Genomic DNA, 12,877 nt, shown 5'->3' with positions numbered 1-12,877 from the left:
TAGACAGCCGGCGGTGGAAGTTATGTTTTCTGTTGCAGTCAGCTTGAGTTAGAATAACAGCATTGACAAATGAAAGAGTACCACATTATAAAAAATTGAGGGAAAAATTATTATGTTTCCAAAACTTAAGCCCACCTACTAATTATCTTATTAGGCTTTTTCTGTCTTATTTACTCGTCATTTTGCTTCCTTGCATGAAATCAACTTTGGGTCATGAAATTTTCAACGTGAGCTCGTAGGTTTCTTCCTTTTTGTACGTTTTTTAATTGGGAATCATGGACGATCGGCAGCTAAATTCCGAACAAGGAAAAGTACAAAGAGATTTCGAAAATCATTGAATATACTGTCACGTAATATATAGGTGTGCAAAAATTGGTGGATATTCTTATTAGCTCTTGGAGGAAGGTTGAGGGTAAATATAAGTGTCAAAAGTTAGATAATTGGGATTAAGTAATAGTTTTTGTGGTGGAGAAAAAATCCTCTTGTAAATGGGGAAATCATTTGAAGTCAATTTAGTGCATCCACAGTTCACCACGTCCATATATTATAGTTAAATAGGCCGCACTAAATGCGAATTTTTAGTATTTTTATTTTATAAAACAAACATCGACAATTTATGGTAATTACGAAGTGGAGAGAATTGTTTTAGAATCTACCGTGGACTAGGCATATTGCGGAGTCATATAAAACGCCGATATTTCGGTTTAGTTTCTGCAATTTTTATCTTGCTTGAATTGTTTCGTTTGTTTACGCTTCCGCATTCGTGTTAAATATAACATAGGGTCTTTGTAGGACTCACATGAAACCCACGTTAACCTCGCATGATTAATTGATTGACTTGATTCATGATCCCGGTCTAAACAAGCCTTACTCTTTGTTTTGGCTCAAGGATGCCACTAAGACCTCCTCTTAGTAATAGTATAGCGCCTTTCCAATGTACCTAAAGTACAGGGGTCAAGGCACATGTTACTATGGGGAAAGAGCACCGCCTAGCTCGTCAAATTTTATGTAGTCTGACTTAATTATTATTACAAAAGTAGTGACGACTAAGTCGACGTGACTAATGGAAAAGAGAAGGTCTGTCAATCACATATCTTGAGAACCTTGATTCCCTTCCACCGTGATTCCATATAGTAGGAAGCATTGTCTTGCTCATAAACCCCGAACTTGAAGTAATGTGAAGCCCCACCGCGTCCAGGAGCTACCATCTTGAGCTGTCCGTCTATGTAGATCTTCACGGTGGAAGCATTCACATTGTGTATCACATTTAGTTTGAACCATCTGTCGTAAATGTTCTCGAGTAGAATGGGGTTTCTGTAATAGTACAATGAACCATTATAGACTCGGACCATTAGGGTTGTGGCTTGAGGGCTCGCCCCGAAGACTTGCATGATGCACACGCCTGATGTTCCGCATGGCACGTACCCGTATCCTTCGAATTGCCACACTCCGGAGGAATAATCATATCCCTATAATTCAGATTTATAAAGCATTATCAGTTGGTGAAATGCATATATTACAACGTTTTCTTAGAGTGAATGTGACTCTAGTATTTGGATGGATTTAAGTGTTTTCGATACGATAGGATAGTGACCACGACTGAACAAAATCGTAGTTTGTCTGTCTTGGATTGTCGTTGCCAATTGTCTGATCCCTATGTCACTATGCAGCTTGTGATGCAATGGATCACTGAAATTAAAGGCTAATATAATAACACATGAATAATGACCTTGTGAGTCTGTGCTTTTGTCATACTTTTCAAAACCGGAGCTCGGACAGGGGCCGTGGACTCCTAAGCGAAATTGTTAACCATTGAATCACCTCAAAACATCAATAATCACCGTCCTAACACAGGTTTATAATTCTCGAGCTCTTGGGGTTTCTGCAGTAATGTTGCAGGTACGGGAGCAGTGAAAGCTTACGCGGATGCGAATCTCTGTGCGAGGGTTGGTTCGGCTGGTAGGCGCGAAAGGCTTGTCACTGGAATACACCCAAAGCTTGTGAACTCCATGCTCGAAGGAGTATCTCTCGTCTTCAGGTACGTCGTAGGGTCGTTGAACATTGAAGTTGGATTGATTCAATGGAAGGGACACGAACCCTTTCGTTGGATCGATGGGTCTCCAAGAGGCAATGCAGTGGACGAGGCCTAAGAACAGAGAGATAAAAAAAAGCAGGTGGGTCATTTTCTGTGGGGGAGTGAGTCGAAGTTGAAGGTGTTTGATATTTTGCTTCTGAGAAGATTGGCGAGAACGACGAGACGGTCTCGATTTTTGTGGGAGCAGAAGCAGAGGGCCATGGTGTTTTAAAATGGGCTCTATTCATTGTCCTTTTGCACCTTGGATACTTTATGACGGTGGACTTTGTGCTCGTCATTTAATGCTCCCCGGTCAATGCTCCTGGTGAGCTGACGTGGGGATGAATGAAATTCGTGGCTCATAGTTTACCTTTCTTAAACGAAAACTCTGTTAGTCACATGAGCAAGTCATTGCTCATATTAAGATATCTTACCGTATTACTATAAGGGTCGTGTTTATGAGTGTTTCAGGCACTTACTAGGTATATTTTATTCGAGATAATTTGATTTTCAAATCATTGACCGAGTATAATATGAGGACAATTAATGCGTGGAAAGCTGTGAAGTTTCATTAGTTGGTTATTTAACAAGTACCTCTAAGATTTATTTTACCACATTTTTGTTGTTTTCTAAATCTCCAACCGCTCCATTCCCCCTCCCTCTCCCTCTTCCTCTCCCTCCTTCTTTGAGTTTTAGCTCTTTTTTGTCTCTTCAACTTTTGGACAAGAGGGACTTGACTTAGATCTCTTCCTCCCCTCCCTCATTGTTTTTCCTTTTATTTCTTCCTATTTTTCCTTACTCTTCAATGTAGTTTTAGATCAGAGAGCTTCGCTCTTCCAATTTTATATCTGGGAGCTTTTCTCTCTCTGATCTAATTTTATATTTAGAAATTTTAATAAATAAATAGTCCGTCTCTAGTTTCAACGGTTTTCACAACAGCTTTAGTATCAAATCTCTGCTCATTCAATGTGTTTTTGTTAAGAATCTTGGCGTTTCACACTTACTCTCATAGGTGTTAGATCTGAGCTTATTTAGTCTTCATATGATGATGGTGTTGGGAATGCCGAACTTAGACGCACATTGCCGAAAGGCAAAACCATAACTATAGTTAAAGAGCCCTTTGTGTGTGCTCATTACTAATGATAATGTATAATTTGGTGATTGGCCATTGATCTTTTTACTTGGATGTAGTTACAAATTTGTTCATGAATGAAAGGCGCATCATTATCTTTCCCAATGCTATGATGATATACCTTAATTTTTGGTTTTTAGTTTGTTTTGAAGCTCTGTGGCCTTGCCTTGTTATGGAGACCTTTGAAATTTCCCAAGGATCTTTTCATTTATTATTTTAGTAACGAATGGAATTTTTTTCCAATGAAAAAAAACAAGTACCTCTAAGGCCTTGTTTGGTAACACTTCAAATAGTGTCTAATTCTATTTTTTGCTTTTTGGAACAAAAAAGATCATAAATGCATTTGGTAAATTTATTGTTCTTGGGAACAAAAATTTTTTTTTTTTCTTTCAGGAATAGATTTGGAACAGAATCAAAAATAGAAAATTGCTTCTTGTTCTTGAAAACAATTTCATAAACAAGACCAACTTTATCTTTTTTCTCTTTTCTTTTCTTCTTCTCTTCTTCTTCCTAACCAGTCGAAGGCCATCGTTGATGGTGGCGACTTTTGGCAAGCTCGCTAGATGCTTGCTTGACCACTGTGAGCCTCAGCCTCGCATATCTACATGAGGAGTAAGGACAAGCCTTGCCTTGGCTTGATGAGGGCCAACCTTGTGGTGGTTGGCGAGGCTGAGCCTTGCTGGTGGTTGGGCAAGGCTCTCCTCCCCAGATCTAGCAAGGCAAGCCTCGCCTAGCTATCGTGAGGTTGGGCCTTGCCAGGCTAGGGCAAGGCCAAGGCCAACCTCGCACCGCTTGGGTGAGGTTGAGCCTCATCGGTAGCCAGGTAGGCCTTGCTAGGCCAGGCTCGGCCTCACCTAGATTTGCGAGGCTAATGATTGCAATGACTAGGCGAGCTTCTAGCGAGCTCGCCGAACTTCACCAAGTTGGTCATTGGCCATCGCCACGGCCGGCGTCCGGCCACAAAGAAGAAGGGAGAAGAAGAGAAAAGGAAAAGAAAAAAGAGAAAGAAAATAAGAAGATAAAAATACAACAAAAGTATAGAAAATTAAAATAAACAAAAAATTTTGAGAGTTGTACCAAACTCATTTCTATTTCGGGAATAAACATTTGGGCAGTTACCAAACATCTTCAAAAGCTCATAAATTATTCCTAGAAACAGAATAAAAAAATCATTTTTTAGTAAAAATTGTTATCGAGAATAGAATAGTTATCAAATGCACTCTAAGGCTATAATTAACATAATCCTCATAAATATTTAGAAATAATTGACAAAAATTAGTCATTCTCCTCTTTTTTGGTTTCGTGCCACCAAAGTGGGAAGTTTTTTTTTTTTTTTTTTTTTTTTTTCTAGAAATCACTCTCTCTCTCTCTCTCTCTCTACGTGCGAAAAAAATGATAAACTATAAGCAAGTGTACTCTATCTAAGATTTGTTTGCTATCCAATTCAATAGGAGACATGATTTGAACCTGTGACCTTATGAGCTTGGTGAGCCACCAGGTTGCTCTACCCGTGATAAAGATAAGAAGGAGGCCCTATAAACAAACAAGAAAAAGGCTTGAATGGGTCCATCTTCCAAATCTATATAAATAGAATAGCCCATTTATACATAATGGTAAAGGGGCTAGGTTTTCTTGGTCAACCTATTCAATATATTTTAAACATAAAGTGATCTGATTATTTTGTTCTCATAATGTAAAGTCAAAAAATAAGCATTCAACTTTTTATTTTTTGAATTATCATTAGAAATACAGTGATTATAAGATCTAGAAAACATTATTTGGAGATATATATCTTCAATCGATTTATTCCTCAAAATTTAATTGAAAATTACTTATATGGAATATAGCATCAAAATATCTTGAGATAAGTGTATTGGAAGTCCAAAAAACATTTCATGAGAGTGTAACTAAGTTTTAAAACTTTAAGAAAGTGCTCAAGTTCTAGAATTTGTCAAGTGCGTGTTGAGTCCTTCCGGTAAGTTCGTCCAATTTGTCTAATGAAAAATGTCAACGTGATTTTTTTTAAAAATTATTTCTTTTCTCCAACGTGGCACTAAGATGGGTAAAACATGAAGGATAATGCTAAAATGATGTCGTTTTGGTCCAAATATAATTATTTAACCTAAATCTTAATTAAATTAGAATAAAGATGAAAAAGAGTTTTAAATAACACAAAAAGAAAAAAAGAAAAGAAAAGGGCAAGAGCAAGGGCTGCAGGCCGTTGCTGCCCCATCATCGCCTGGGCCTCAGCAATGGCTAACCTTTTTTTTTTTTCCTTCTTTGTATTGTGTTTTTCTAAATTTTTATTTGTTTAAGATTTTGGTAAAAAAATTAGGAATTAGGTCAAGACAACATTGTTTTAGTTTTATAGTTCATGTTTTAGTAGGGTCAATGCCACGTAGGAGAGACAAAGTATTAAAAAAATCCACATAGGAGAGAGAAAATTTTAAAAAAAGTCACGTCAGCATTTTTCGTTAATTCATTTGGAAAGAGCTAATAGAAGGACATGATTGAATTGATTTGACAAATTTTAAAACTTGATTATATTTTTTTATAAGTTTTAAAACTTAATTATACTTTCTTGACAAATTAGTTTTAACGTTTATTGAAGTACTTTCTCTAGATATGTCCCTGGGTGTGGTAGCGGTAACATTCCACCAATGACAACCCTTGGGCTAAAGGCTATCATAGCCTAAGGAGTGCATATGAATATGTTTAGATATAAATTATTGTTGGTAACGAAACATTTCTTATTGACTTATTAATTTAAGTGATACAAACTATCAAATTACGTCTGGAGTTGGAGCAACTAAATGAAACCTCAGTCGAAATTAATATGGAAAATCTGGATTGTTGCCGCCTTTGGTTCGTGAAAACATGAAAGAAACGTCTTCACTCTTGGCTGAAATCGAGGAATATCAAAGGGATTTGCTTCCAGGTCAAAATTCTTTTTCTTTGTTAATTCGGGAACTTTATATTCTGGGGCTCATAATCTTGATATATAATATTTGTCTCTTAGGCCCTATTTGGTAACCATTCTATTTCTCTATTTTTATTTTTTTTGCTATTTTGTTTTTTGAAATAGAAAAATAATAGAAATTCGTTTAGTAACATTAGCTAATTCTTTTATTCCTCTAAACAGATTAATGACCAATGAATAGATTTGGAATAGAAATAATAAGTAAAAAAAAAAAAAAATCCTTTTTTATTCTCGAAACAAATTTGAAACAAAATCATTTTTTTTTTCCTTTCTTCTTCTTCCTCTTCTAGTTGGTCGCTAGACCTTGGTGATAGCTAGCGACTAGCCAAAGATGAGGGTTGGGGAGCCATGCCATGGCTAGGTGAGGTCGGTCTCGCTATAGCCAGGCAAAGTTGATCTTAGGATGGTTGGGCAAGGTCAAGCCTTGCTAGCTCTCATCTTTGGCCGGTCGTCGGTCATCGTTGGGGCCTGGTGACTAGCTAGAGGAGGAAGAAGAAGGGAGGAAAAAAGAAGAAAGAAGTCAAAAGAATTATTAAAATTTTAATAATTATTAAAAAACTAAAAATTTCTACGTTATAAAAAAATTTAAGGGTCGTACTAAATATAATCTTGTTCTATTTCTATTTTGGGAATAAAAGTTTCATGCAGTTGTCAAATATGTTCTTTTGCTCAGAAACTCATTCATGAATAAAAATAGAAAAAAAAATATTTTTGAATATAAATTATTTTCGAGAAGAGAAATGTCACTCCCGACTCCCCTTGCAGCTAATCTGATATTTTTTTTCAAGATTAGTAGGGAATACAAGCCATAGCCAAGCGAGGGCTCTCACCCTAGGGCGGATCTCCCGCTTGTCTAGAAGATCCTCGAGTCTTTTAAGGACGTGCTCAGGTCCGACACTAAAGACAATCTAAGAGAAAGAAAACACTCGTGGATTCGAGTGTTGTTGGCGTGTGCATGCTACAAGATGAAGAGAGCTCAAGCGAAACTATTCCCTGTGATGTAGCTACTATTGCACCTAAATTATTAAAAGAGCTTAGCTAGCCTAACGATGGGGCTTTTGTGACGGTAGGAACCGTCAAATTTTCGCCACGCATTTTCATGGAGGGAGTTGCAAGATGGGTTCCACTTGTTTTAATTTTTCTTTTGGCGTCCCATTGCTTCCTTTTTTCTTGGCTTAATTGGGATTAGATTATAGAGAATTTAAAAAGGCCCAAGAAGCACTAATTTGAAAGGGAAACTCTCACAAATCTCATAAAGTGGAATTAATATGAAGGAAGAAAAAAAAATTAAATACTGAAGTATAGAGAACTACAAATCACAAATAGAAAAAAATATAATCACTAACTAAAAAGAAATCATTAATAATAAATTCGTAGATGAAAATATTACCCGAGGATGTACAAGGACCTAAAACATTACAAGATTAATTTTAGGATCACATGAGTCAAAGCTAAAGTTAAAATAAAAAAGAAAATATTTTCAATCGAATTCCATATTAAGTTTCTTTTTGTGTTATTAAGTTTCTTTTATTTGGGAACAATATCCCCCAAATCTTTTCTTTGACTAGAGAATAATAATGAATATTTTAAAATGTTGCCATTTAAAACTTTTGAGTCTATTTAAATATCCAATGGATATTCACCAAAACTTATGGATCAATATCCAATAGATATTCACCTTAAATCTTTTATTCACCGGTCAAATGAGTCTCCCATTTTCCATCTTTAACACTTGTGATTGAGATTGCACCGTCCGTTTTTGGAAATAATAGCACTGTTCTCTACTCATTTCTCTTATTAAAATCACTTAACTCCTGCAGTGAACTGGATGATTTTTTCTATTTTATTAACTCCGTCAAGTTTCCTGGGACCTTCTTCAGCCTTTCATGCTGAGGTATCTATAACCTAGAACATAAGTTTTTATCTCATGCATAGGTACCATGCAAGGCATCATTTGAATCCCTTGTACGAGTACCATATAATGGCATTCTTTATCCAACTCTATTTCCATGCTTTTTAATAATATTAGTAGATACACAAGGTGATATTTTTACTATGTGGCAACTAAATGGACTCTTACATGAACACAAGTCTAATTTCTAAACAGTACTTGCAGCATATAGTTTTTGGTGGGAATCGCTTCTGTTCACCTGCAACCTGTACACATCCTTGCTATTTCATAGTTGCAGATTCATGTAGTTGAAACTAAAGCAATCTCCAGTTTGCAAGTAGAGCACTTTGTATTACGAGTTGTGCCCATGTGAATTAGATCGTTATCCTATATGTCATTGGCTTCCCTTCCACTTGTAGCCCTTTTGTCTCTGCAATTATTTTGAAATTGGGATTGTTTTCCTTTTGACGTACTATGTCATATTTTCTCTCCGAACTCCCCTATAGAAGAACCAAAAGAATGGTGACTGTTACTTATTTTGTTAATTTTTTATGAGACAGATTTTGACTGATGCCGCTTCGCGTAGAAGAAGGAAATTGAGGAGCAAGCCAAATTGCAGATTTACTTATTTCTCATAACTAAGATGGATAAGATCATATACACTTCGATTTTATGATGATCTGAAAATCCATCTTCAGAGCATTTCGAGCGTTTAAAATAGGATTATTGGTGGTTCTTTGTTGCTAGTTATGTCGTATTATATGTCATTGTAAAATTGGGAGTGTATTTTGGAAATCGCTCCAACTTCTTTAATTGACTGAATTAGAGAGGGAACGAATAGCTGAGTTGGAAGTGGAAAAGAAAGCCCAAGCTGAACGTGAGAGAAAGATACCAGAGCAAGCTAAAAAGATTGAAAATTTGATATCCATTGTATTGAATAAGTTGTCTCACTGCAAAAGTTGGTGCTTTCAGCTGCACTTGGCAAAATTTTGCCAGAACCTCTGTCACTCTAAAGGCCGTAAATACATTTTCACAATTTTTTTAAAAAGTTTTGGAGAGATGCAATTGCATTTCCAAAGTCCTGTAAGGACTTTTAACCTAACAAAGGTTTAGGTACTTTGAGCTTTGAGTATTTTCGAAATGCTAATACATTTTTTCTTCCAACTTTGCTCTTGCGAAAATTTCAAATTTCGGAAATGCCCTCAACATATGGCGTTGCCAATGAGGCTAGAACGATTGTCAGAAGAATTATATTAGTAAATCATCAAAAGGTTTATACTAAATTTGCCAAATTGAAAAGTTAAACACCAAATTGATCATTGTACAATAGATTTATGATTTTTTGGACAATTATCCCTTGCTGGAAAATGTGATTACTGTCAATAATTTCTTTGTCGACAATTGAAGTAGAGTATATAGACTCAGTTGAGACGATCAAGGATGCTATTTGGCTTAGACGTTTGCTAAGAGAACTGGGGTCGTAGCAAGAGAGAATTATTGCCTATTATGACAGTCAGCGTGCTATACATTTTACTGAACATTTGACATATCATGAGTGGATGAAAGACATAGACATTAGGTACCATTCGAGATATTGTGTCACACGAAACTGCATCTGTTGGGAAGTGCACATGATAGATACTACAGTAGATATGCTGATGAAGCTTGTCCCATTGATCAAATTCCATTAGTAATTGGATTCTGGCAACATCTGCAGCAGGTGAGGAGCTCAGCAGGGCTAGGGAGAGACGAAGAGGATGAGGATGAAGTGAGGAGGCATCCCTTCTCCCGAAATTATGGCAAAGCGGATAGTTGTTTGATTATGGCTCTAAGTTTCTCTTTCGATCGGAATTGATAGAAATTTTGCTCTTGAGATACCCGGAGTATCATTGTTGGCATGGACATGAAGACGGGGTTGGAGTTACCAAGTAGGAGGCCAATCAAATGACCCCGGTCGCCGGTGCAACACTAGTGGGTTGATTGGCCAAGTGATCGAGAGTGCTCAAGTTGTACGATTCTGGTATGTTACTTGGCCTAGTTTGCTAGTAGACCGAGTCTCGACGTAAATTGATCCAAATAATTTAAAGCCTCATCTCCTAGTTTATTTTGTCTAGAAAAACTTGCAAAATTCAATAAAGTATGAGAGCCGTCAACCAGGAGAGTTGAGTGTGTAAGAAAACTCATTTTTTATTGATTAGTTATTGTGGATTTGGGTGTATTTAGGATAGGGAAACGACTTGAGTAGGAGTGCCTCAAGCGATAATCTCCTTTACCTTAATTTTCACGAAATCATCTCCTGTAGAGGAGGTACAACGTCAATCTCATGAATTGCCCATATTCAGGATCAATTTCTACAATTTATTTTACCTAAATCGTTTCGTTTATTTGCGTTTCTGTGTTAGTTGTATCAAAAAGTCTTTAATTTTGGTAGGGCTAGTATGAAACTCACATTCACCCACACGAAACTCATCGTTGGTAATAGTATAGTGCCTTCCGTAGAGTCACGAGGAACTTTTCTAGCTAACTGTATTCGACAACGATGCCCGTTTCTATTTCCATTCAATAGAATAGAAAGACTATGGACTCCGCTCACCTTTGTCGTCCTAATTAGTAGTATGAAGTCCTAAACCTCGTGTAATGAATGTACTCGAGTATTAAATATTTTAATTAGAAGATTCAAGTTCTATATCTCTTCAAAAGCTGCAATCGAGTATTTTTTAAACACTATCAAAATTGCCTACGTGAGACTCTAAGATTGCATATGTGGTAGCCTTAAATTTATTTGCAATATAAGTTTAGGAGATGCTTGCAATTTTCTGCAAATATTTTAACACTTGATTGCATTGACCGAAATGTTCTCTACTCAATGGCAGTTTTGAGTAAAAGTATAAATTTTGTATCTATGAATGAAAAAGTTTAGGACTTGATCGCATAATATATTAAAGCTTTGAAACTTTCAGTAGTACACTTTTTGGAAGATATTTATGGAGACTACCGGCAAGCGAGATTCTCCTAAAGTTGATGAACGACCAGAGAGAAACCCTTTGGCTAGCCACCTAAGGATAAGTCAACTTTTTCGGAATCGACTCGGTTGTTATTACAAAAGTAGTGACGACTAAGTCAACACGATTATTGAGAAAAAAAGGTCCATCATTTACTCATCTTAAGAACCTTGATTCCCTTCCAACGCGACTCCATATAGTAGGAACTATAACGTTGAGCATAAACCCCGCACTTGAAGTAATGTGTGGCCTCACCACGACCAGGAGCCACCATCTTGAGCTGGTCGTCTATGTAGATCTTCACGGTGGAGGCATTCGCGTCATGTATCACATTCACCTGGAACCATCTGTCGTAAACGTTCTCCAGCAAGACTGTGTTTGTGTAGTAAGACAATGAACCATTGTAGACTACGAGCGCTGCGGTTGTGGCATGCGGGCTCGCCCCGAAGACTTGCATGATGCACACGCCGGACGTTCCACGTGGCACGTACGCGTATCCTTCAAATTGCCACACTCCGGAGGAATAATCATATCCCTGTAATTCAGTATGATTAAGCATTATCAGTAGGTGAAAAGCAGATATGATGAGTATACGACGACTAAAATGAAATCGCAGATTGTCTCTTTTGAAATTTCGTTGCAAATTATCTGAACTATGCAGCTCTTATTGCAATGGATAACTGAAAGTAATGCCTACTGCAATAGCACATGAATAATTCCTTGCGCGTCACGCTTTTCAAAGCGCGGGCTCGGACTAGAGATGTGGCCTTATGAATGAAATCAGTAACAAATAAATCGCCTCTAAACATCAATACTCGCCATCCTAACCCGGGTTTATAATTCCTGGTCCATTGGGTATCTGGCGATTTCGATTACGTTGCGAGTTCAGGATCATTGAAAGCTTACGCTGATGCGAATCTCAGTGCGAGGCTTTGTTCGGCTTGTGGGAGTGTGAGGCTCGTCACTGGAATACACCCAAAGCTTATGAACTCCATGTCGGAAGGAATACCGCTCGTCCTCAGGCACGTCGTAGGGTCGTTGGACATGGAAGTTGGATTGATTCAATGGAAGAGACGCGAACCCTTTCGTTGGATCGACGGGCCCTGAAGAGGCGACGTGGTGGACGAGGCCTAGGCACAGAGAAATCGAAAGAAGAAGGCGTGCCATTTTCTGTGGAGGAAAGCAAGAGAAATTATGGAAGCGAGTCGAAGTCAAAAGCTCGAGTAGATTGGCGAGGAGGTCCAGGCTTTATTGGGAGAAGAGAACTAGGTGGCTATGAATTTTCAATGTGCTATACTCATTGTCCCTTTGTACTTGGATACTAGTGCTTGCCATTGGGCGCTCGCGACCCAATGCCCCAGTGAGCTTATACAAACAGATGAAATTCATGGCCAATATTGACATTGCTTATGTGAAAACTTGTTAGGTCACTTGAACAAGTTTCTTAACCTTATTAGGATTCTTATCTTTTTGTTAATGTTCATGTTAATGAGTGTCTCTAGATACCTGTTAAATTTATCTTATTTTCATCAATTCGATTTTCAAGATATTAATCGTGTATAATATGAAAGTAATCAATACATAAAAATTGAAATGGTGTCATTAATTAGTTTCTTAATAAGTTGTCTAGAAGCACTTGTTATTGTAAACCTTATAAAAATTCTAATTACCTGAGAAAATGTAGTCACTGCCCTCTTTTTTTTTTTTTTTTTTTTGACATCAAAGTAATAATTGTGCATACTATGAAAGTAATCAATGCATAAAAATTGATTGTGCATACTATGAAAGTAATCAATGC

General features: G+C 37.2%; 2 protein-coding genes across 2 annotated transcripts; both read right to left on the bottom strand.

Moving 5' to 3' along the window:
- Nucleotides 1–1,082: 1,082 nt before the first annotated feature.
- Nucleotides 1,083–2,183, bottom strand: LOC104420189 (citrate-binding protein). Its single transcript, XM_010032081.3, has 2 exons — nt 1,923–2,183; nt 1,083–1,469 (listed from the first exon to the last, which is right to left on the bottom strand). The coding sequence occupies exons 1-2, from the start codon at nt 2,181–2,183 to the stop codon at nt 1,083–1,085; spliced, it is 648 nt and encodes a 215-aa protein (XP_010030383.2).
- A 9,044-nt stretch (nt 2,184–11,227) lies between these two features.
- On the bottom strand, nt 11,228–12,246 carry LOC104420188 (citrate-binding protein). Its single transcript, XM_010032080.2, has 2 exons — nt 11,986–12,246; nt 11,228–11,614 (listed from the first exon to the last, which is right to left on the bottom strand). The coding sequence occupies exons 1-2, from the start codon at nt 12,244–12,246 to the stop codon at nt 11,228–11,230; spliced, it is 648 nt and encodes a 215-aa protein (XP_010030382.2).
- Between the last annotated feature and the right edge of the window lie 631 nt (nt 12,247–12,877).

This window comes from Eucalyptus grandis, chromosome 9, assembly GCF_016545825.1.
Source record: "Eucalyptus grandis isolate ANBG69807.140 chromosome 9, ASM1654582v1, whole genome shotgun sequence".
Classification (NCBI taxonomy): domain Eukaryota; kingdom Viridiplantae; phylum Streptophyta; class Magnoliopsida; order Myrtales; family Myrtaceae; genus Eucalyptus; species Eucalyptus grandis.
The sequence above is the reverse complement of the archived record's forward strand: the minus strand, read 5'-3'. Positions and strand labels throughout refer to the sequence as shown.